We start from the raw sequence: 22,811 nt of genomic DNA, 5'->3' as shown, positions 1-22,811 counted from the left end.
ATTTGTGCTATTTTCTACACTGTAGAGTAATAGTGAGACATCAAAACTATGAAATAACAAATATGGAAACAAATATATTTTAGATTTTAGATTCTTCAAAGTAGCCACCCTTTGCCTTGATAACAGCATTGCACACTCTTGGCATTCTCTCAACCAGCTTCACGAGGAATACTTTTCCAACAGTCTTGAAGGAGTTCCCACATATGCTGAGCACTTGTTGGCTGCTTTTCCTTCACTTTGCGGTCCAGCTCATCCCAAACCCTCTCAATTGGTTGAGGTCGGGTGATTGTGAAGGCCAGGTCATCTGATGCAGCACTCCATCACTCTCCTTGGTCAATTAGCCCTTACACATTCTGGATGTGTGCTTTGGGACATTGTCCTGTTGAAAAACAAATGATAGTCCCACTAAGCGCAAACCAGATGGGATGGCGTATTGCTGCAGAATGCTATGGTAACCATGCTGGTTAAGTGTGCCTTGAATACTACATAAAATCACAGACAGTGACACTTGCAAAGCACCCCCACACCTGCTCTTTCATGCTTCACAGTGGGAACCACACATGCGGTCTCACAAAGACATGGGAGTTGGAACCAAAAATCTCAAATTTGGACTCATCAGACCAAAGGACACATTTCCATCACTCTAATGTCCATTGCTCGTGTTTCTTGGACCAAGCAAGTCTCTTCGTCTTATTGGTGTCCTTTAGTAGTGATTTCTTTTCAGCAATTCGACCATGAAGGCCTGATATATGCATGTATGTCTCTCATGAAAAGTTGATGATGAGTTGTGTCTGTTACTTGAACTCTGTGAAGCATTTATTTTGGTTGCAATATGAGGTGCAGTGAACTCTAATGAACTTGTCCTCTGCAGCAGAGGTAACTCTGGGTGTTCCTTTTTCTGTGGTGGTCGTGAGAGCCAGTTTCATCATAGCGCTTGATGGTTTTTACGACTGCAAAGTTCTTGAAATTTTCCGTATTGACTGACCTTTGTGTCTTAAAGAAATGATGGACTGTCATTTCTCTTTACTTATTTGAGCTGTTCTTGGTCTTTTACCAAATAGGGCAATATTCTGTATACCACCCCTACCTTGTCACAACACAACTGATTGGCTCAAACGCATTAAGAAGGAAAGAAATTCCACAAATGAACAAGGCACACCTATTAATTGAAATGCATTCCAGGTGACTACCTCATGAAGCTGGTTGAGAGAATGCCAAGAGTGTGGAATGCTGTCATCAAGGCAAAGGGTGGCTACTTTGAAATATAAAATATATTTTGAATCGTTCAGCACATTTTTGGTGACCACATGATTCCATATATGTGTAATTTCATAGTTTTGATGTCTTCACTATTATTCTACAATATAGAAAATAGTTTAAAAAATAAGAAAAACCCTGGAATGAGTTGATGTGTCCAAACTTTTGACTGGTACTGTACTTGTAATAAAAAATATTTAAATTAGAGAGGAACACTGATATGAATTTTTTTTTCTGGAAAACGTTGGAAGTTTACATACGCCTTAGCCAAATACATTTAAACTCAGTTTTTCACAATTCCTGACATTTAATCCTTTCCCTGTCTTAGGTCAGTTGGGATCACCACTTTATTTTAAGAATGTGAAATGTCAGAACAATAGCTAAGAGAATTCTTTTTTTCAGCTTTTATTTATTTTATTTATCACATTCCCAGTGGGTCAGAAGTTTACATACACTCAATTAGTATTGGTAGCGTTGCCTTTAAATTGTTTAACTTGGGTCAAACGTTTCTGGGAGCCTTCCACAAGCTTCCCACAATAAGTTGGGTGAATTTTGGCCCATTCCTCCTGACCGAGCTGGTGTAACTGAGTCAGGTTCGTAGGCCTCCTTGCTCGCACACGCTTTTTCAGTTCTGCCTACACATTTTCTATAGGATTGTGGTCAGGGTGTTGTGATGGCCACTCCAATACCTTGACTTTGTTGTCCTTAAGCCATTTTGCCACAACTTTGGAAGTATGCTTGGGGTCATTGTACATTTGGAAGACCCATTTGCGACCAAGCTTTAACTTCCTGACTGATGTCTTGAGATGTTGCTTCAATATATCCACATAATTGTCCTCCCTCATTGTCACGGCTGTGTGGAGAGACGGACCAAGGCGCAGCGTGCTCTGAGTTCCACATCTTTTTTTGTGTGAACTTACAAAACAAGAAGGAAACAAACAATGAACCGTAACATACGAGGTGCAACATGCACTAACTCAAAATAAGATCCCACAAAACACAGTGGGGAAATGGCTGCCTAAATATTATCCCCAATCAGAGACAACGATAAACAGCTGCCTCTGATTGGGAACCATACCAGGCCAACATAGATATAAACACACTAGATCACCCACCCTAGTCACACCGCGACCAAACCAAAATAGAGAATAAAAGGCTCTCTATGGTCAGTGCGTGACACTCCTGTTGCCATTTATTTTGTGAAGTGCACCAATCCCTCCTGCAGCAAAGCACCCCCACAGCATGATGCTGCCACCCCCGTGCTTCACAGTTGGGATGGTGTTCTTCGGCTTGCAATCCTCCCCTTTTTTCCTCCAAACATAATGATGGTCATTATGGCCAAACAGTTCTATTTTTGTTTCATCAGACCAGAAGACATTTCTCAAAAAAATATGATCTTTGTCCCCATGTGCATTTGTAAACCGTAGTCTGTTTTTTTATGGCGGTTTTGGAGCAGTGGCTTCTTCCTTGCTGAGCGGCCTTTAGGGTTATGTTGATATAGGACTTGTTTAACTGTGGATATAGATACTTTTGTACCTGTTTCCTCCAGCATCTTCACAAGGTCCTTTGCTGTTGTTCTGGTATTGAGTTGCACTTTTCGCACCAAAGTACCAAAGTACCAAAGTCTCCTTCCTGAGCGGTATGATGGCTGCATGGTCTCATGGTCTCATTCTTTTGATTTTCCCATGATGTCAAGCAAAGAGGCACTGAGTTTGAAGGTAGGCCTTAAAATACATCCACAGGAACACCTCCAATTGACTCAAATTATGTCAATTAGCTTATCAGAGGCTTCTAAAGCCATTACATAATTTTCTGGAATTTTCCAAGCTGTTCAAAGGCACAGTCAACTTAGTGTATGTAAACTTCTGACCCACTGGAATTGTGATACAGTGAATTATAAGTGAAATAATCTGTCTGTAAACAATTGTTGTAAAAATTACTGGTATCATGCACATAGTAGATGTCCTAACTGACTTGCCAAAACTATAATTTGTTAGCAATACATTTGTGGAGTGGTTGAAAAACAAGTTTTAATGAATCCAAACTAAGTGTATGTAAACTTCCGACTTCAACTGTATGTTTTTTTTAAACAGAGGGAGACCTCCATTAACCAACTACAAAACAGGTGCTATGGATGCAAATGGGTTTTTGCAACACTTATGTATGTGTATGCTCATGTATTGATGCTATTTTTATTCATTCTAATCTATTGTATTATTGGAGAATATGTTAATGAGCCTCCACCCACATTTGCGGGGCTTCAAGTCCAGACGCAACTCGGGGTCGGAGGGACGGAGCCTCTCCTGCAGCAGTTTCTTCTGGAAGCCGATGATGGACTGGAGCATCGCCCCGTCCTGGATCTCCGTGGGAGGGATCACGATGCTGCAGTCCATGAAGTCAGCCACGGCGTCCATCAGCTCCCTTTCGCCCTGCGCTTGGAACGCCGCCTGGTTGAACACCTGGGATAGAGAGAAAAGAAGAGAGGGGAAAGAAATGGGGATGTGAGAAAGTATGAGGATGATGTCTAGTGTCTTTTTGTATTGTTGTGAAGTTATACATTTGGGCCTGTTTCCCTGACACAGATTAAGCCCAGTCCTGGAATAATTAACATGCTCAATGGAGAAATTGTTTTGTATTTCTCCTAAATGCAGAGTGTTTCATGGTTGTAGTCCTAGAAACACCCATATTTTACATGCATGTACTGATGCTGGTTAAACAATGTGTCATGAATCCCGTTTTTGATGATTACCATTTCCTGTTAACCTGCTCTCATTTCCTGTACAGTTTCGCTCATCTCCACTTCCTGCTCTTTCATTGGACCTTTTAATTTGCTAACTCACTTTGTCAGCCATGAGTGCTGCCATTGCGCGGCCGGTTTCGTGGTAGTCCATGTCACTTTTGGTGGGGCCCACCAGGATAAAGACGAAGCGGACTGGCACTGGGGCCTCCAGGGCCGAATCCAGAACCAGAGCCTCCTTCAGACGCACAAATGCCACCGTGGGCCTCTCCAGGAAGTCCAGAGCTCCTGGTACAAATACACATACAAACAAACATACATAAGCATACATAGGTATGACACAGGATGTTGGTGGCACCATAATTGGGGAGGACTGGCTCATAGTAATGGCTGGAACGGAATCAATGGAATGGTATCGAACTCATCAAACATACAGTATGGTTTCCATGTATTTTATACCATTCCATTTCCTCCATTCCAGCCATTATTATGAGCCATCCTCCCCAATTAAGGTGCCACCAACCTCCTGTGAGGTATGAGAATACATACACATAGACAGGCATGAAGATGTGTGCACACACACAGACACACACACACAGTGTACTGATTCAAATTCACATTTGCACTTACCAACAAGCACCATAGAGGCCTCTACAGTGTCAGTTGCATCTCTCTGAGGAAAGAAAAGTAATGTGTATAGTATTTAGTCAAATCAATGATCTAAAATGGTTGTTGACATTGACATTGAATTTCTGTGTTTTTAAATGTTGGTATTGTTGATCTATTACTGTTTAGGGTGACTGCTGACTGAATGACACATTACACGTACCCTCTCTTTGACAGAAAAGGTCTGCATCTCCGCCCCCCCGACCAAGGGTTGGCCCTCTACTGCAGTTTGGCTGGGGAGAGAATCACACCTTATATTCATGTACTGTATGTATAGCTCATAGAAAGGCTCATGCCTAGGTAATTTAACAGGTCCCCATTCTATGTAAGTTGTAGAGTTACGACCAGGCATACACTCAACTGGTTTAACTGGCCTCTGGTCTGCCCCTAACAGCGGTGGTCGGTGGCATTTTCTTTATGAGTATGTGTCACGCCTGCTCCCGCTTTCCCTCTCTGGCGCTCGAGGGCACCAGGCACCTGTCACCATCATTACGCACATCAGCGCTCATTGGACCCACCTGGACTCCTTCACATTTTGATTGCCTTCCCTATATCTGTCTGTTTCATCCCAGTGTCAGCATTATTGTCGTTTCCGTTTCCCCTGTCCAGATGCTGTCCGTTTTCTGTTCCTGTCCGTGGTTCTTAAAATGTTCACTCCCTGTAACTGCTTCTCGTCTCCAACGTCGATCCTTACAGAATGCTGACACCCCTATATAAAGCCTCTGAGATTTTTGTTTTTTGTTTTGCTGGTGACATCGGGTCTGGGTGCCGCTGCCAATGGAACCAGGGGTGACTCAGCTGGCTTTTCGGGCTTCCATGCCTTAGCTAGCTTGAGAGGTTTCCTTGCCCCGGCTGGGTCGGCAGGCTCCCACCCCACATCATGCCTCAGCCGGCTCATCAGGCTCCCACGCTTCAGTCGGATCGTCGGGCTCCCCCGCCTCAGCAGGATTGTCAGGCTTTCACAACTCCGCGGGATCGTCAGGCTTTCACTCTTCAGCCGGATTGTCAGGCTCCCAGAGCCTCAGCCATCTCGTTGGGCCCCCATGCCTCAGCAGGATTGTCAGGCTTTCACGCCTCAGCCGGCTCACAAGGCTCCCATGCCTCTGCTGGCTCGTCGGACGTCTACGCCCCCAGCCAGCTTGTCCAGCGCGCATGCCTAGGCCGGCCCATCAGGCTCGCCCAGGTGGGACGCCGGATGGTGTCCCTAGAGGGTGGGGTGCTGTCATGACTGCTCCCACTCTCCCTTTCTGGCGCTCGAGGGTGCCAGGCAGCCTTTCATTACGCACACCTGTCACCATCATTATGCGCATCAGCACTCATTGGACTCACCTGGACTCTTTCACGCTTTGATTGCCTTCTCTATATCTGTCTGTTTCATCCCCGTGTCAGCATTATTGTCATTTCGGTTTCCCCTGTCCAGACGCTGTCTGTATTCTGTTCCTGTCCGTGGTTCACTCCCTGTACCTGCTTCTCGTCTCCAGCGCCGATCCTTACAGTATGGCCTTATTTCTACTCCTGCATATTGGATGACTGTCACTCATATTCTGTTCACTTAACTCAATGTAACATCAACATGTTTTAGGCTACTACATGATACTCAAATTTGCCCTATAACCATCATGAGGTTGCTACAACCTAGCCTTCAAATGAAAGTTTATAATGTGGGTACATCGGTCGAGAGACAAATTGGAGTAATCAAGGTGACAGACAGTGACACATTCAATACCACCTTGCACATTATTGCCTGCATCTAGCTGATCTGGGGTGTACATTAGTCCAAACTGTTTGCAAAAAACTAAAACGAGTTTCTATTGAACAAATTCATGTATGTCCCTCCCCATTTCGTTCCATTTGCTTCCGTTTAAGGAACGTTTTGCAACAGAATTGGCGGGCCCCAGTGGAAATAAATGAATAAAACCTCAAGTTTACCTTAACTTGGAAGAGTTGTAGTGTTAGAAAGCCTTAGTCTGCTAGCTAACATACATAGCATTCCTCTCTGAGTCAGTTTATTGAGGAGGCTAAATTAGCTGCATTAGCTAAGTAAGTGACAGGTTAACAAGGAAGAAATGAGTACAACAAAATATAGCTAGCTTTCTCTCTCTCTCTGCTGCTTCTCCTTCATTTGTGAAGAAATGTATTTTCCAAAAACCGTTCAACTATTGTTTTTCTTTCTCTTTGAGTCAACTACTCACCACACTTTATGCACTGTAGTACTAGGTAGCTGTAGCTTTCAGTAGATTCTCTGATTCTGTGATTGGATGGGCAACATGTCAGTTCATGCTGCAATAGCTCTGATAGGTTGGAGGATGTCCTTCAGAAGTCGCCATGATTACTGTGTAAGTCTATTGAAGGGGGTGAGAACCATGAGCCTCCTAGGTTTTGTATTGAAGTCAATGTACCCAGAGGAGGACAGAAAATACCTGTTCTCAGGGTACACCATGGTGCTACCCTAGAGGGTGCTTTTGAGGCTACTGTAGATCTTCACTGCAAAACCGCGTGTTTTAATCAGTTATTTGGTGTTGTGAATGTATTTAGTATAATTTTATCTAAAAATAATGCTCCTCCCCTTCCTCCTCTGAGTGAGATGCTCCTCCCCTTCCTCCTCACTGGTCCCTTAGTTAGTATTTATATGGACAGTGGTATGACTTGGCTTTGAACCACCTCCGATACAAAGACCTGAGTAGGACTTTACTGTGACAGACCATCTGCACCCATTGCGCTAAAGCCTAGACTTTTACAAAGACAGCAAACACAAGTCTTCAGGTCTTAGGCAAGCTGACTAATCATACAAGCGTAGCTTAATGAACACTTAGTGAACTTTACCTGCGGTTTTGGAGCAGGGAATGGAGCACTCCATCCCGATCGCTGGGCCTGATCTCTTTCTTGCTGATCAACTCGTCCACTATCTTCTCAGCGATTCCGGAGAGACTGCACTCCACCCGGTCTAGCATCACCACACCTGAACAATCCACAGGAAACATCACAGGGTGAGAGGTTGAACAGGGCCAGGGAGGATGTAAGAGGGGTGGAAGAGAGAGAGTAACTGCGAAGGAAGGGAAACGGAAAGGGGATACCGAGTCAGTTGCACAACTGAATGCATTAAACTGAAATGTGTCTTCCGCATTTAACCCAACCCCTCTGAATCAGGACATCGATGTAGACTGGTTGTATGGGAAGGAATATGCAGGTGCAGTACCCCTATAGGTAATTTCCTCTTATATTGCAACACAACCTAGAAATACGGGTTCTATAGTTAGAGGGCAGTTGACGGAGCTCACTCGAGCTTCAAGGTCAAAATCTGATAATTTCTCTCAAGATCTTATCTTGATGATATTCACTCATCTTCAAACCTGTTCAAACACTTTTCAATAAATGCTTCCTTTCCCTTCACAAGGTAGCTACTGCAACAAAGACAGAGTTACAACCTTGCTTTTGCCAATCCAGTCATGCATGATCACTGATTACCTCACTAAAAGAAGAAGGAACTACCCACTGGGCACAAACTAATGGAATCAACATTGCTTCAATGTAATCATTAATACGTTGGATGTCACCATCTCAACCAAACATCTAAATGAAAGAATAGGGTAAATGAAATCAAACTTGATTTAAAGTGCATTACAAGTTTGATAAGATTCTGTCCTATTCTTTGACATAGATTTTTGGTTGAGATGGAGATGTGAATCAAACTGGATATTGAATTGTGCTTGGTTGTCAACGAAACCAAATATCAACATTGCATATCTCCTGTTTGCATAGATCCATCTGTGCCACTGACTTAGTCTGGACTTCAATCCAGTTTGTCTACAAATGAATATGTTGGATTCAGGTCTTCATCTCAACAAAAAATTAAAGTTAAAGAATAGGATAAAGCCAGTGGCTCAGATGAAACTCTCCTGCATTGTCAATCAAACACAATTGAACAATGCAGTGGCAAGAAAAAATATGGGGACCCTTTGGAATTCCCTCGATTTCCGCATAAATTGGTCATCAAATTTGTACTTATCTTCATCTAGGTCACAACAGTAGACAAACACACTCTGATTAAACAAACCATTACACGTTTTCATGTCTTTATTGAACACACCGTGTAAACATTCACATTGCAAAAAGTACGTGAACCAAATTTAATAACTGGTTGACCATCCTTTGACAGCAACAACCTCAACCAAACGTTTTCTGCAGTTGCGGATCAGACCTGCACAACTGTCAGGAGGAATTTTGGACCATTCCTCTTCACATAACTGTTTCAGTTCAGCAATATTCTTGGGATGTCTGGTGTGTACCGCTCTCTTGAGGTCATGCCACAGCATCTCAAATCGGGTTGAGGTCAGGACTCTAACTGGGCCACTTCAGAACGCGTATTTTCTTCTGTTGAAGCCATTTTGTTGTTGATTTACTTCTATGTTTTGGGTCATTGTCTTATTGCATCACCCAACTTCTGTTGAGCTTCAATTCGCGGACAGATAGCCTTACATTCTACAGCAAAATGTCTTGATCAACTTGGGAAATCATTTTCCCGTCGATGATAGCAAGATGTCCAGGCCCTGAGGCAGCAAAGCAGCCCCAAACCATGATGCTCCCCTCCACCATACTTTACAGTTGGGATGAGGTTTTGATGTTGGTATGCTGTCCCTTTTTTTCTCCACACATAGTGTTGTGTGCTCCTTCCAAACAACTCAACTTTAGTTTAATCTGTCACAGAATATTTTGCTAGTAGCGCTGTGGAACATCCTGGTGCTCTTTTGCGAACTTCAAACGTGCAGCAATGTTTTTTTTGGACAGCAGTGGCTTCTTTCGTGGGGTCCTCCCATGAACACCAATCTTGTTTAGTGTTTTACGTATCGTAGACTCATCAACAGAGATGTTAGCATGTTCCAGAGATTTCTGTAAGTCTTTAGCTGACACTCTAGGATTCTTCTTAATCTCACTGAGCATTCAGTGCGGTGCTCTTGCAGTCATCTTTGCAGGACGGCCACTCCTAGGGAGAGTAGTAACTGCTGAACCTTCTCCATTTACAGACATTTTGTCTTACAGTGGACTGATGAACATCAAGGCTTTTAGATACTTTTGTAACCCTTTCCAGCTTTATGCAAGTCAACAATTCTTAATCGTAGGTATTCTGAGATCTCTTTTGTTTGAGGCACGGTTCACGTCAGGCAATGCTTCTTGTGAATATCAAACTCAAATTTTGTGAGTGTTTTTTATGGGGCAGGGCAGCTCTAACCAACATCTCCAATCTCGTCTCAATGATTGGACTCCAGGTTAGCTGACTCCTGACTCCAATTAGCTTTTGGAGAAGTCATTAGCCTAGGGGTTCACATACTTTTTCCAACCTACACTGTGAATGTTTAAATGATGTATTCAATATAGACCAGAAAAATACAATAATTTGTGTGTTATTAGTTTAAGCACACTGTTTGTCTATTGTTGTGACTTAGATGAAGATCAGATCAAATTTTATGACCCAGAAATCCAGGTAATTCCAAAGGGTTCACATACTTTTTCTTGACACTGTATTTTCGTACAAATCTTACAAATGAATGTAACTGTATTTTTTCAACCTTAAAATGTGCAACACATCCATGGCTACATTTTGAGTTTAGTGTACTGTAACTAGTATAAATCTCTTCCTACTTAATCATATAAAGTATTCATGTTCAAGATAGCATGCAAAGGTCGCAAGTTGTGGAGATCTTTACACTTGCTGTAATAATCTGTGCAGAATCTTGTTGATCACTTGGACTGTGTACTTTTCTTTCACCCCAATTGGTAGTTACAGTTTTGTCCCATTGCTGCAACTCACGTACGGACTCGGGAGAGGCGAAGGTCGAGAGCCATGCATTTTCCGAAACACGACCAAGCCAAGTTGCACTGCTTCTTGACACACTGCTCGCTTAACCCGGAACCCAGCTTCACCAATGTGTCGGAGCAAACACCGTACCAGCTGGCGACCAAAGTCAGCGTGTATGCACCTGGCCCGCCGCAAGGAGTCACTAGAGTGCAATGGGACTAGGACATCACGGCCAGCCAAACGCATCCCTAACCCAGACGACACTGGGCCAATTGTGCGCCGCCTCATGGGTCACCCGGTCGCGACCAGCTGCGACACATCCTGGGATCAAACCCGGGTCTGTAGTGACGCAATGCAGTGCCTTAGACCGCTGCGCCACTAGGGAGGCTCTGCAATATGTACTTTTAATGTAATCTCAACTGCAATCCAGGTTATTTGGCTGTGCTATTTGATGAAACAGTGATAACGCATTAAGTTGTTGTATAAATATAACATATTTGACATTGTATTGCCATTTGAACTTTGTTGTGCTTTTAAATGGTTGAAAGCGCAGATAAGACATTTAGATGACACCTAAACTAAAAAGCAGATATTATTTTTCCATTGGAAGTTAGTTGTGCTTTTAGATGTTTGAAAGCATATTGATAACATATTGGGAATTTACAAAACTTCTGGCTGTCTTTTTGATTCGGTGAATAATGAAATCTCAGTGATCAACATCTCAACCAATTATTACCCAAACGTCCACTTTGAAATGACGGGGCGTGCCCAGTTGGCAGACTTTTCAGTCCATTCTATTCTATTCTATTCTATTCTATTCTATTCTATTCTATTCCATTCAAATTCAAATAAATTCCATTCAGATAAGTAATACTTCTATGAGAGAAGGAAGGAGGAACGCATTTGAAAACTATTGGAATTGGACCATTCCCTCCATTCAACTCTATACTCGGTCGTGTTCCCAAATGTTTTTGGCCAGTGACCCCATTTTGATATATATAAATATATATGTATTTTTTACAACCTCACCATGTAAAGAAAGTGATGTAATCAATAGCTAATGTTTCATGTTTTATTTGGGCGCTTATGACAGTCTATTACAAATCAGTCTGACAGTACTTCAATCTGAAGGAAGTATGGTTTGAAGTGACTGAAATGCATCAGAAAGGTATTAGGAAGTTCAGAAGATTATCAGGCAATAATTGTGCATGACATTCTGTGTAGAAAAGAACACCATCATCGCTTTCAATTATGATGCCCCCCCCCCCCCTTCAACCGTTCACAAGTTAGAGCGACATTTGTAGGAAGTAAACAGAAACCGCTTTGTTTGTCATGACCTGTTCAGCGGATATCGAAGGTTACTCACATCACAATGGTTCTATGAACCAAGCAGCAATTTTTCTCCAGAGTTTCTCTCGTGACCCTATTTTCAAATCAAGCAACCTACATAGGGTTGCAACCCCTACTTTGTAAACGCTGCATTAGGGCATGCAACGGAAAACGTCTTAAAACATTTCAGAACTTAAAATGACAATTAGCATTTCTCATTGGACAAGCCCAAGTAGTTCCTCCCTGTTTCAGTACATTTTCTTCAGTTTGGTGCCTAATGAACACAACCATGGGACAAAACACGAGGTTCTACCTGGACTAAGTAATGTTTCATTTTCGATTTCCATTGCAAAGCGTTTCAAAACATTTCCCACTGTGTACCCTAATAAACACTGCCCTGTTCTGACCTGTGTTCATGGTGCGGCGCAGCTGGATGAGGCTCTTGAAGGTGAGGTAGGAGATGTGTGAGGGTCCCCAACCCCCGGCTTCGGGGTCGTAGCTCTCCTCATAGCCCACCCATCGGCCCGTCTCCTGCCAGCCCTGCTGGTTCTGCTGGTCATTCATCAGCTCGGTCAGCTCCACGTAGGCCTGCATGGGGAGACACAAGATACTGGCAGTGTGGAATTGAGAGGGATCGCATGGGGACTAAATGAGTTCCCAAAGTAACACAGATTTTGTCTCCCAATTTTTTTTGCTTAATTCTCCAGCATGTATCAATGTAAATATATATGGAAGATTAAGTAATATTGCAGTATGCCTATGGAAGACACAGGACACTGATGCAGCCAAACTAATTTGAAATAATCCATAATGCCCGATATCGTTGTTACCCTTGTGGCAATACCGGTGCATTTGAAAAAATGTGGCTACACTAATGCAGGTGATTCAAACACCCACAGCCATTCATCATTGGGTTGGGTTGGCGCACCCCCTTGGGTTGTGCCGTGGCGGAGATCTTTGTGGGCTATACTCGGCCTTGTCTCAGGATGGTAAGTTGGTGGTTGAAGATATCCCTCTAGTGGTGTGGGGGCTGTGCTTTGGCAAAGTGGGTGGGGTTATATCCTTCCTGTTTGGCCCTGTCCGGGGGTGCCACAGTGTCTCTTGACCCCTCCTGTCTCAGCCTCCAGTATTTATGCTGCAGTAGTTTGTGTCGGGGGGCTAGGGTCAGTTTGTTATATCTGGAGTACTTCTCCTGTCCTATCCGGTGTCCTGTGTGAATTTAAGTATGCTCTCTTTAATTCTCTCTTTCTTTCTCTCTCTCGGAGGACCTGAGCCCTAGGACCATGCCTCAGGACTACCTGACATGATGACTCCTTGCTGTCCCCAGTCCACCTGGCCGTGCTGCTGCTCCAGTTTCAACTGTTCTGCCTGTGATTATTATTATTTGACCATGCTGGTAATTTATGAACATTTGAACATCTTGGCCATGTTCTGTTATAATCTCCACCCGGCACAGCCAGAAGAGGACTGGCCACCCCACATAGCCTGGTTCCTCTCTAGGTTTCTTCCTAGGTTTTGGCCTTTCTAGTGAGTTTTTCCTAGCCACAGTGCTTCTACACCTGCATCGCATGCTGTTTTGGGTTTTAGGCTGGGTTTCTGTACAGCACTTTGAGATATCAGCTGATGTACGAAGGGCTATATAAATACATTTGATTTGATTTTGATTTGATCATTGTGCTTTCCCCTTTATTCACGCAAGCAGGTGCACTTGAACATGATATAGCAGTTTCACCAAAAGGCTGATTCAGGTGTGTTCATGACTGACATTAGAAGCAATGACCTCTCTATCAACTTTTGCATTGTCACTCCTGCACACTGCACACATACAGATCTACAAGGCATGTAGTGAGGGTGGGGTGATGTCGGTCGCCAAGGCACCGACATGCTCGGCTGGTTGCCACAACGAGGGAGGCCGGGTGTAGCTGGTGTCTACAGCGTAAACATGGTGGCAGTAGCCTCCGTCTGCAGTGTTTGTGTCCACTGGTTGTTTTCGGTGTCGGGGTGGAGGTGACAGATTAACTGCTGGCTGTGTTTGGAGTGTCAATAAATGGCGTGTGGCAGAGTGTGTGTGGGTACAAGAGTTTCAAAGGACAGCAGTGTGTGTTTGTTTGTGTGTATGTCTTTCCTATGTATGAATACATTATCAATGGTGACAATCAGTTTGGTGACAACGGTGGCAGCTATGACATAGTGGTGGCAGCTATGATATAATGTATGTGTGAGGGGGGAGGGTGTGTGTGCAACGGGGTCGAAGTTTGTTTTGGTTCTTGAATGAACCCTCCTGCCCCTGCCAGTCACAGGTGTACCTCAATTGAATTAAGTGCATTTCAGGGTATCCACTAATGGTTGTAAAGGCTGGTAGGCCATGGGAGGACAGGAGCGGATACCATGGTGTAGCTGAAACGGTAGACGTTTAATTGTGAACATACGTTCTATGTAGGTCTGTCAAATGATTAAAACATTTAATTGAGTTAATCGCAGAATTTGCTATGATTAAATGAATTATTAGCAAATTCCAAATTTGCTCAAAGTGAGCTGTAATGTAAGATTTTTTTATACTGATTTGTCTAATGTAACGGTAAGCCAAACGAGGTAAATTGAGAAATCACACTTTCTTTAACCTCAATGTCAAAGCATGTGGTTAGTATTGGCTATAGGAAAGGTTATGTATGTGTAAATCCCCCCTGTTGTATGTGTGTGTGCTGTTCTATTTTCCCAGGGGTGGACAGCACGGGCAGCACAAAACACAGTATTAACACACTTCGAAATCAGTATAAAGTATATATCCGTATATATATACAATATAAAGTATATACTGTAGAAACGTGTTGGCGGGACCACTTACCTGGCAGTCTCCCCTGGGGTTGGCGTTGGTGTTAACGTTCAACGCAGCTGGAACATAGAAAGGAGGCTCTGATAAGCATTGTACATAACCGTTCCTACTTCTGTCTATACAATGCATCGTTGTCCGATCATCGTTGCCTGATTGATACACTTTACACATGAATATGAACATTCTCAACAGTATCCTCTAACGACTAGATCCCTGCCTAAATGCCTAAATGCATTTTGTTTGTAGACATTCAAGTATAGAGAGAAGTTGTTTTTCAACCAGAATTATAATTTCCCCAAATCCACTGCAGGCTTGCTGGCCAGATTTGGAAGGTGGGCTGTAAATTTGCCACCCCTGCTATACAGTTTATTCTGTACTGTGCAACTGAATGAAATTACAGTGAATCTACAGAGAATTCAGAAATACTTTTTCCACATTTTGTTACATTACAGCCCTATTCTAAAATATTTAAAAAAATCCCTCATCAATATATACACAATACATCATAGACAAAGTGAAAACAGGTTTGTTGAATTATTTGCACCTCTTTTAAATTAAATCCTCTATTAACATACACTACCGTTCAAAAGTTTGGGGTAATTTAGAAATGTCCTTGTTTTTGAAAGAAAAGCACATTTTTTGTCCATTAAAATAACATCAAATTGATCAGAAATACAGTGTAGACATTGTTAATGTTGTAAATGACTATTGTAGCTGGAAACGGCTGATTTATGGAATATCTACATAGGCGTACAGAGGTCCATTAATAGCAACCATCACTCCTGTGATCCAATGGCACGTTGTGTTAGCTAATCCAAATTTATAATTTTAAAAGGCTAATTGATCATTAGAAAACCCTTTTGCAATTATGTTAGCACAGCTGAAAACTGTTGTCCTGATTAAAGAAGCAATAACACTTCTTTAGACTAGTTGAGTATCTGGAGCATCAGCATCTGCGGTTGTGTGGCCAGTTGGAGATAATGCCACATTCTCTAAAATGACTTTGGAGGCGGCTTATGGTAGAGAAATTAACATTCAATTCTCTGGCCACAGCTCTGATAGACATTCCTGCAGTCAGTACTACAATTGTGTGTTCCCTCAAAACTTGAGACATCGGTGGCATAGTGTTGTGTGACAAAACTATGCATTTAGAGTGTCCTTTTACTGTCCCCAGCACAAGGTGCACCCGTGTAATTATCATGCTGTTTAATCAGCTTCTTGATATGCCACACCTGTCAGGTGGGTGGATTACCTTGGCAAAGGAGAAATGCTCACTAACAGGTATGTAAAAAGAATTGTTCACAACATTTGAGAGAAATAAGCTATTTGTATGTTTGGAACTTTTCTGAGATCTTTAATTTCAGCTCATGAAACATGGGACCAACACTTTACACGTTGCTTCTATATTTTTGTTCAGTGTATTTAACAGATTTGCACAAAAATGTGAATTAATGTTAGGATTCTGCCCTTATTGATTGAATGAGTGGGTACACAGTGGAGTCAGAAATTATTTACACCCTTGATAAAGATGAGCAAAAATAACTGTGTAAAAGAAAAAAAAATCAAGTACTGAGCTATATTGTATGCTCTAAACACTTTGGAAATTATTTTCTGTAGTACTAATACAATTTCTCAGATAAAAATATTTAGTTAGGGTAAAAAGGATTGACACCCCTTTTTCAATACCTTTAAATACCTCACCTTGTGGGGAAAATGGCTCTGAGTCTTCCTCTAAAATGTTTTATGAGTTACACATTGGGAGGGATCGAGACCATTCCTCCATACAGAATCGTTCCAGATCCTTGATATCCTTCGTCTGCGCTTATGGACTGCTCTCTTCAATTCAAACCACAGGTTTTCAAGTCCGGAGACCGAGATGGCTATTGCAAAATGTTGATTTGGTGGCCATTTTGATGTCTTGCTGGAAGAACCACTTGTGGTCAAGTTTCAGCCTCCTGGCAGAAGTAAACAGGTTTTGAGCAGAAATGTCCTGGTACTAGGTAAAGTTCATGTTACCACTGGTGTGCGTGGTCAAGGAGCTCTTTATTCCTGCTCATGAACGTATGAGTGCATGTATTCCTGTGGTCCTAAATATATAATAATAATAATATATGCCATTTAGCAGACGCTTTTATCCAAAGCGACTTACAGTCATGTGTGCATACATTCTACGTATGGGTGGTCCCGGGAATCGAACCCACTACCCTGGCGTTACAAGCGCCATGCTCTACCAACTGAGCTACAGAAGGACCACTGTCTTCTTTGTTACATAAAGTCTGTTGTGGCCTGTCACAGCATCCACAAATCTCTGACGGGAGCTGAGGATAGAAGTTGTCTGTGATAACAGCATGAATTATTTCCAAAACAGAGGTAGTAAAGGGTAGTAGAGAGTCAGATTAGGCAGACTAGACAGGTGTGTGTGTGTCAAGGTTATTATAGTAAACTAAAACTGAAACTAAAATTAAAACTAATCATGAAAAAACGATTTAGTAAATAATTAATAAACCCGATTGAAAAAACTAAATTACACTGAAACTGATTATCTTTGACTCCAAAACTAAAATAAAATAAAAACCATATGAATTATGTTTTTTGGGGGGTGTGGGGGGCAAAAATCACTGGTTGAATCAACGTTGTTTCTATGTCATTTCAATGAAATTATGTTGAACCAATGTGGAATGGACATTGAATTGACATCTATGCCCATTCTTTTTTATTTTCCAATGGGGTTTTAAAGCTTCCGAATCTGGCGGGTCACATAATTGAAAGGTAGACGACGTTGCCATGAGCAGCACCGCAGATATTGGGCTCGTTTGAGTGGTAACGCTAAAGCAAACGACTGTAGACGAAAGTGGAGGAGTGAAGTCGCGGTAGGTGCATCTGAGACAGCTGAAAGTCGCACACTAATGTGGATTTCCAACAGCAAGGCTCAGATCGACATGGCAGTGTTGCCATTGTTTATAAAAGGTTTTCTTTATAATGTCAAAATAAACATGTATCTTACTCCCATATCACACACTCCAAAAACTCATAATACAATATTTTGTGTGTACATTGTACAATCTCTTAGTGAGATAGAGCCTCAAATATCACATTCATTTGTCTATATCCACTGTACCCATAAATCGTGGCAAATTGGTTCCCATTTCAGGCATATCTTTGGGCCAGTTCGCATGGGTCAAATCAAATCAAATCAAATGTTATTTGTCACATGCACCGAATACAACAGACCTTACAGTGAAATGCTTTTACTTACAATCCCTTAACCAACAACGCTGTTTTATGAAAATAAGTTTTTAAAAAGTCAGAGATAAAAAAACAAATAATTACAGATTAGCAGTAAATAACAATAGCGGGGCTATTTGCAGTTGCCATACCAGGTAGTGATGCAACCAGTCAGGATGTTCTCGATGGTGCAGCTGTAAAACCTTTTGAGGATCTGAGGACCCATGCCAAATATTTTCAGTCTCCTGAGGGGGAATAGGTTTTGTCGTGCCCTCTTCACAACTGTCTTGGCATGCTTGGACCATGTTAGTTTGTTGTTGATGTGGACACCAAGGAACTTGAAGCTCTCAACCTGCTCCACTGCAGCCCGGTCGCTGAGAATGGGGGCGTGCTCGGTCCTCCTTTTCCTGTAGTCCACAATCATCTCCTTTGTCTTGATCACGTTATGGAAGAGGTTGTTGTCCTTGCACCACACGGCCAGGTCTCTGACCTACTCCCTAAAGGCTGTCTCATCATTGTCGGTGATCAGGCCTACCACTGTTGTGTCATAAGCAAACTTAATGATGGTGTTAGAGTCATGCCTGGTCATGCAGACATGAGTAAACAGGGAGTACAGGAGGGATCTGAGCACGTACCCCTGAGGGGCACCTGTGTTGAGGATCACAGTGGTGGGTGTGTTGTTACCTATCCTTACCACCTGGGGGCGGCCCGTCATGAAGGCCAGGATCCAGTTGCAGAGGGAGGTGTTTAGTCCCGGGGGCTTTATCTTAGTGATGAGCTTTGAGGGCACTATGGTGTTGAAAGCTGAGCTGTAGTCAATGAATAGCATTCTCACATAGGTGTTCCTTTTGTCCAGGTGTGAAAGGGCAGTGTGGAGTGCAATAGAAATTGCATCATCTATGGATCTGTTGGGGTGGTATGCAAATTGGAGTGGGTCTAGGGTTTCTGGGATAATGGTGTTGATGTGAGCCATGACCCACCTTTCAAAGCATTTCAGGGCTACAGATGTGAATGCTAGGGGTCAATAGTCATTTTATGCATGTTACCTTAGTGTTCTTGGGTACAGGGACTATGGTGGTCTGCTTGAAATATGTTGGTATGACAGACTCAGACAGGGAGAAGTTGAAAATGTCAGTGAAGATACTTGCCAGTTGGTCAGCGCACCCTCGGAGTACACATCCTGGTAATCCGTCTGGCCCTGCGGCCTTGGGAATGTTGACCTGTTTAAAGGTCTTACTCACATCGGCTGCGGAGAGCGAGATCACACAGTCGTCAGGAACAGCTGATGCTCTCATGCATGTTTCAATGTTACTCACCTCAAAGCAAGCATAAAAGTTATTTTACTTGTCTGGTAGGCTCGTGTCACTGGGCAGCTCTCAGCTGTGCCTCCCTTTGTAGTCTGTAATAGTATGCAAGCCCTGCAACATCCGACGAGCATCGGAGCCGGTGTAGGACAATGTGTTAATCTTAGTCCTGTATTGACGCTTTGCCTGTTTGATAGTTCGTCAGAGGGCATAGCGGGTTTTCTTATAAGCTTCCGGGTTAGAGTCACGCTCCTTGAAAGAGGCAGCTCTACCTTTTAGTTCAGTGGGGACGTTGCAATGAGTGAGCTTCTGGTTGGGTTATGTACGTACAGTCACTGTGGGGACAACGTCATCGATGCACTGATTGATGAAGCCAGTGACTGATGTGGTGTATTCCTCAATGCCATCGGAAGAATCCCGGAACATAATCCAGTCTGTGCAAGCAAAACAGTCCTGTAGTTTAGCATCTGCTTCATTTGATCACTTTTTTTTACAGACGGAGTCACTGGTACTTCCTGCTTTAATTTTTGCTTGTAAACAGGAACCAGTCGGATATAATTATGGTCAGACTTGCCGAGTAGAGGGCGAGGGAGAGCTTTGTACGCGTCTCTGTGTGTGGAGTAAAGGTGGTCCTGAATTGTTTTCCCTCTGGTTGCACATTTAACATGCTGATAGAAATGAGGTAAAACAATTTAAGTTTCCCTGCATTAAAGTCCCCCACCACAAGGAGCGCCGCCTCTGGATGAGTGTTTTCCTGTATAAAGCTCATTGAGTGCGGTTTTGGTGCCAGCATCGGTCTGTGGTGGTATGTAGACAGCTACGAAAAATACAGATGAAAACTAGGTAGATAGTGTGGTCTACAGCTTATCATGAGATACTCTACCTCAGGCAAGCAAAACCTTGAGACTACCTTATATATCGTGCACCAGCTGTTGTTTACATATATGTATAGGCCCCCGCCCCGTGTCTTACCAGAGGCTGCTGTTCTATCCTGCGGATAGAGAGTATAACCTGTCAGCTATATGTTCTTAATGTCGTCCTTCAGCCACAACTCGTAAAACATAAGATATTACAGTTTTTAATGTACCGTTGGTAGGATTTACATGCTTTCAGTTTGTCCCATTGATTTTCCAGCAATTGAAGGTTAGCTATCAGGACTGAAGGCAAAGCCAGATTAGCCACTCGTCACCTGATCCTAACAAGGCACCCTGATCTTTTTCCTCCAAATCTCAGTTTCCTTCTCCACCGAATGATGGGGATCTGGACCTGGACGGTTGTCTGTAGTATATCCCTCCCGTCCGACTCATTGAAGAAAAACTCTTTGTCTAATCTGAGGTGAGTAATCACAGTTCTGATGTCCAGAACCTCTTTTCGGTCATAAGAGACGGTAGCAGCAACATTATGTACAAAACAAGTTATGAACTACGAAGAAAAAAAAGAGCTGATAAAACAGCAGCCCTCCCCCTTATGATTGGTTGACTAGAGCCACCCAATAGGCAAGTGACAACTGCAGGATGAAGTTGGTGAAGAGCAACCACAGAAACTTGCGGTCTACTGCAGTCAAAACTTCATGACCATTGATCACATGGTTTTTGACATTTTTTTGCTCTAGAACAACACACTTTGAATAACTTGACAACATTTATCTGCTTGAACGAGCAAAATGACATGAGCACGATGTAAAACTTTCCTCTCATACAGTCATACGGAGTATCTACGAATGTACATGGGTGTGCTTCACACTGCTACAATGTGGTAGATACGGGACCAAAACGCTCCTAGTTTTTGCAGAAATTTACTCAGCACCACTACTGTTTACTTCGTGCTAAAAACGTCATCTCGCTGAGTTTACCTTTAAACCTAACCTAACCTATGACCTGACCCATCATCTTATGCATTACTGCCCCACAGTGGCAAGAACTGACATCCCCAAAAACACATCAAAGTTTTTATAAAACTTTAAATAAATAAAAACTATTAAAGTGGATCTGAAAACTAACTGAAAATAAACCAAATGTCAAATAACATTCTTAAAACGAATAGAAATGAAAATGAATATTAAAACACTAAACTATAATAACCTTGGTGTGTGTGTGTGTGTGTGTGTGTGTGTGTGTGTGTGTGTGTGTGTGTGTGTGTGTGTGTGTGTGTGTGTGTGTGTGTGTGTGTGTGTGTGTGTGTGTGTGTGTGGGTGTGGGTGGGTGTCTGTGTAGATGTATACAAATTGATCCAGCATGAGTTTTGTACGGATAACCAATGGAAATATACACAGTGCAAATGAGGTGGAAAACGACTAGCATCTCAGATCTCAACTTCCAAATACAGTACAAATACAATGATTGCCACTGAAATTGATATTTGCACAACTATCAAACAAAAGGCAGTTTTTATAACTAACAAAGTGACAATTCAATTTATATCATGTAAATAGTAAATGCATTGTTCCTGTCCCTCTGTTACACCCTTTCCTGTGGGTTCATTCATGTAACTCTGTGAAATTGTATGTGGCGGTAAAAATGTTGCAGGATGGCAATGATAAATAAGATAACAACCAGAGTTATACTACAAAAATGAACCGTTAATTATCCATATTATGAACCGAATATTTTCGATTGAGTTAAAACATTTGCATTGCTGATCATTTCCGGCCAACATGCAGCATAATCATTTTTCATCTTGCACAATATTATCACAATAACTTAAAATACTATTTATAAGAGTAATGTTGATGGAAAAGCTTAAACGTACCTGCACCACAAACCAGCCAACCCGACCACTTTGGCAAGCGACTGGCCCCCTCAATGCAAAAAAAGTGTGACTTTATAAACACCACCTCTTTATAATGTCTGTGACTTTGGCCTTAGAATGGGACACACACACACACACACACACACACACACACACACACACACACACACACACACACACACACACACACACACACACACACACACACACACACACACACACACACACACACACACACACACACACACACACACTCAGACTCTGAGCCAGTGTGTTCCCAATGTCACCCATAATATTGATAGTAAATACTGTCACTTGATAACCTCGGACCAGTCTGACTGTCTCACTATCCCGACCGTCATCTTATCATCATATTTATTGCCTATGTTTGGAATAAACAAAGGATAGGATTACACATATTTATTGGCTATGTTTGGAATAACCACCGGATTACACTGGGCCAGGGGCACAACTTTCACTGGGGAGGGGGGGACCTGACCCCCCCACACACACTCTTAAATTGCATTTTTGCCCCCACCCCCAGTTTTATTATTGCAATGTTATACAAAAAGTGTTATTGGTGTGCCTTATGACCCTGCACACACTTCAGAGCGGTCGGATAGGCTGTTTGGAAATTTCAGACGGCTGGATTTAGGACCACGTGACCACCACAGAGCGTGGCGAACGGAGGCAGCTGTTGTCTGTGTGTGTTGTGCTTTTTCTCAGAGTTGTAAAAGCAAGCAGAGCAGAAATTGGCTACTCTTTATTTGACTGATGTAGCTGACAAGGTAACTGCCCTTTGACATAACAGAAAAAATACATTTATTCCCAGTGCTGAACTATTAGTGTACTGACATGTAACGTTAGCTAATGTTTCAGGTAGCAGTATCTAACAGCTGTTGCGTGTATGAAAATGTT

General features: G+C 42.6%; 1 protein-coding gene across 3 annotated transcripts in view; it reads right to left on the bottom strand.

Annotated features, from left to right (window-relative positions):
* The window catches only part of slc4a1b (solute carrier family 4 member 1b (Diego blood group)), a 41,779-nt gene extending 19,783 nt beyond the window's left edge, over window positions 1-21,996 (bottom strand). Inside the window, exons 1-8 of one of the 3 annotated variants that reach the window (XM_035745947.2) lie at window positions 21,894-21,996; window positions 14,629-14,675; window positions 12,191-12,371; window positions 7,484-7,619; window positions 4,824-4,893; window positions 4,625-4,667; window positions 4,098-4,282; window positions 3,506-3,716 (exon numbers count right to left, since the gene is read on the bottom strand). In XM_035745947.2, coding sequence (XP_035601840.1) covers window positions 3,506-3,716; window positions 4,098-4,282; window positions 4,625-4,667; window positions 4,824-4,893; window positions 7,484-7,619; window positions 12,191-12,347 — 802 coding nt within the window. In that variant the 5' untranslated portion in view covers window positions 12,348-12,371; window positions 14,629-14,675; window positions 21,894-21,996. Of the gene's footprint in view, window positions 1-3,505; window positions 3,717-4,097; window positions 4,283-4,624; window positions 4,668-4,823; window positions 4,894-7,483; window positions 7,620-12,190; window positions 12,372-14,628; window positions 14,676-16,317; window positions 16,714-17,993; window positions 18,016-21,893 lie in introns of those variants that run through there. The other 2 variants (XM_052486784.1, XM_035745956.2) reach the window with 2 other exon arrangements.
* Between the last annotated feature and the right edge of the window lie 815 nt (window positions 21,997-22,811).

This window comes from Oncorhynchus keta, chromosome 3 (assembly GCF_023373465.1).
Source record: "Oncorhynchus keta strain PuntledgeMale-10-30-2019 chromosome 3, Oket_V2, whole genome shotgun sequence".
NCBI classification, from domain to species: Eukaryota; Metazoa; Chordata; class Actinopteri; order Salmoniformes; family Salmonidae; genus Oncorhynchus; species Oncorhynchus keta.
This window is presented reverse-complemented; position numbering and strand designations above follow the sequence as displayed.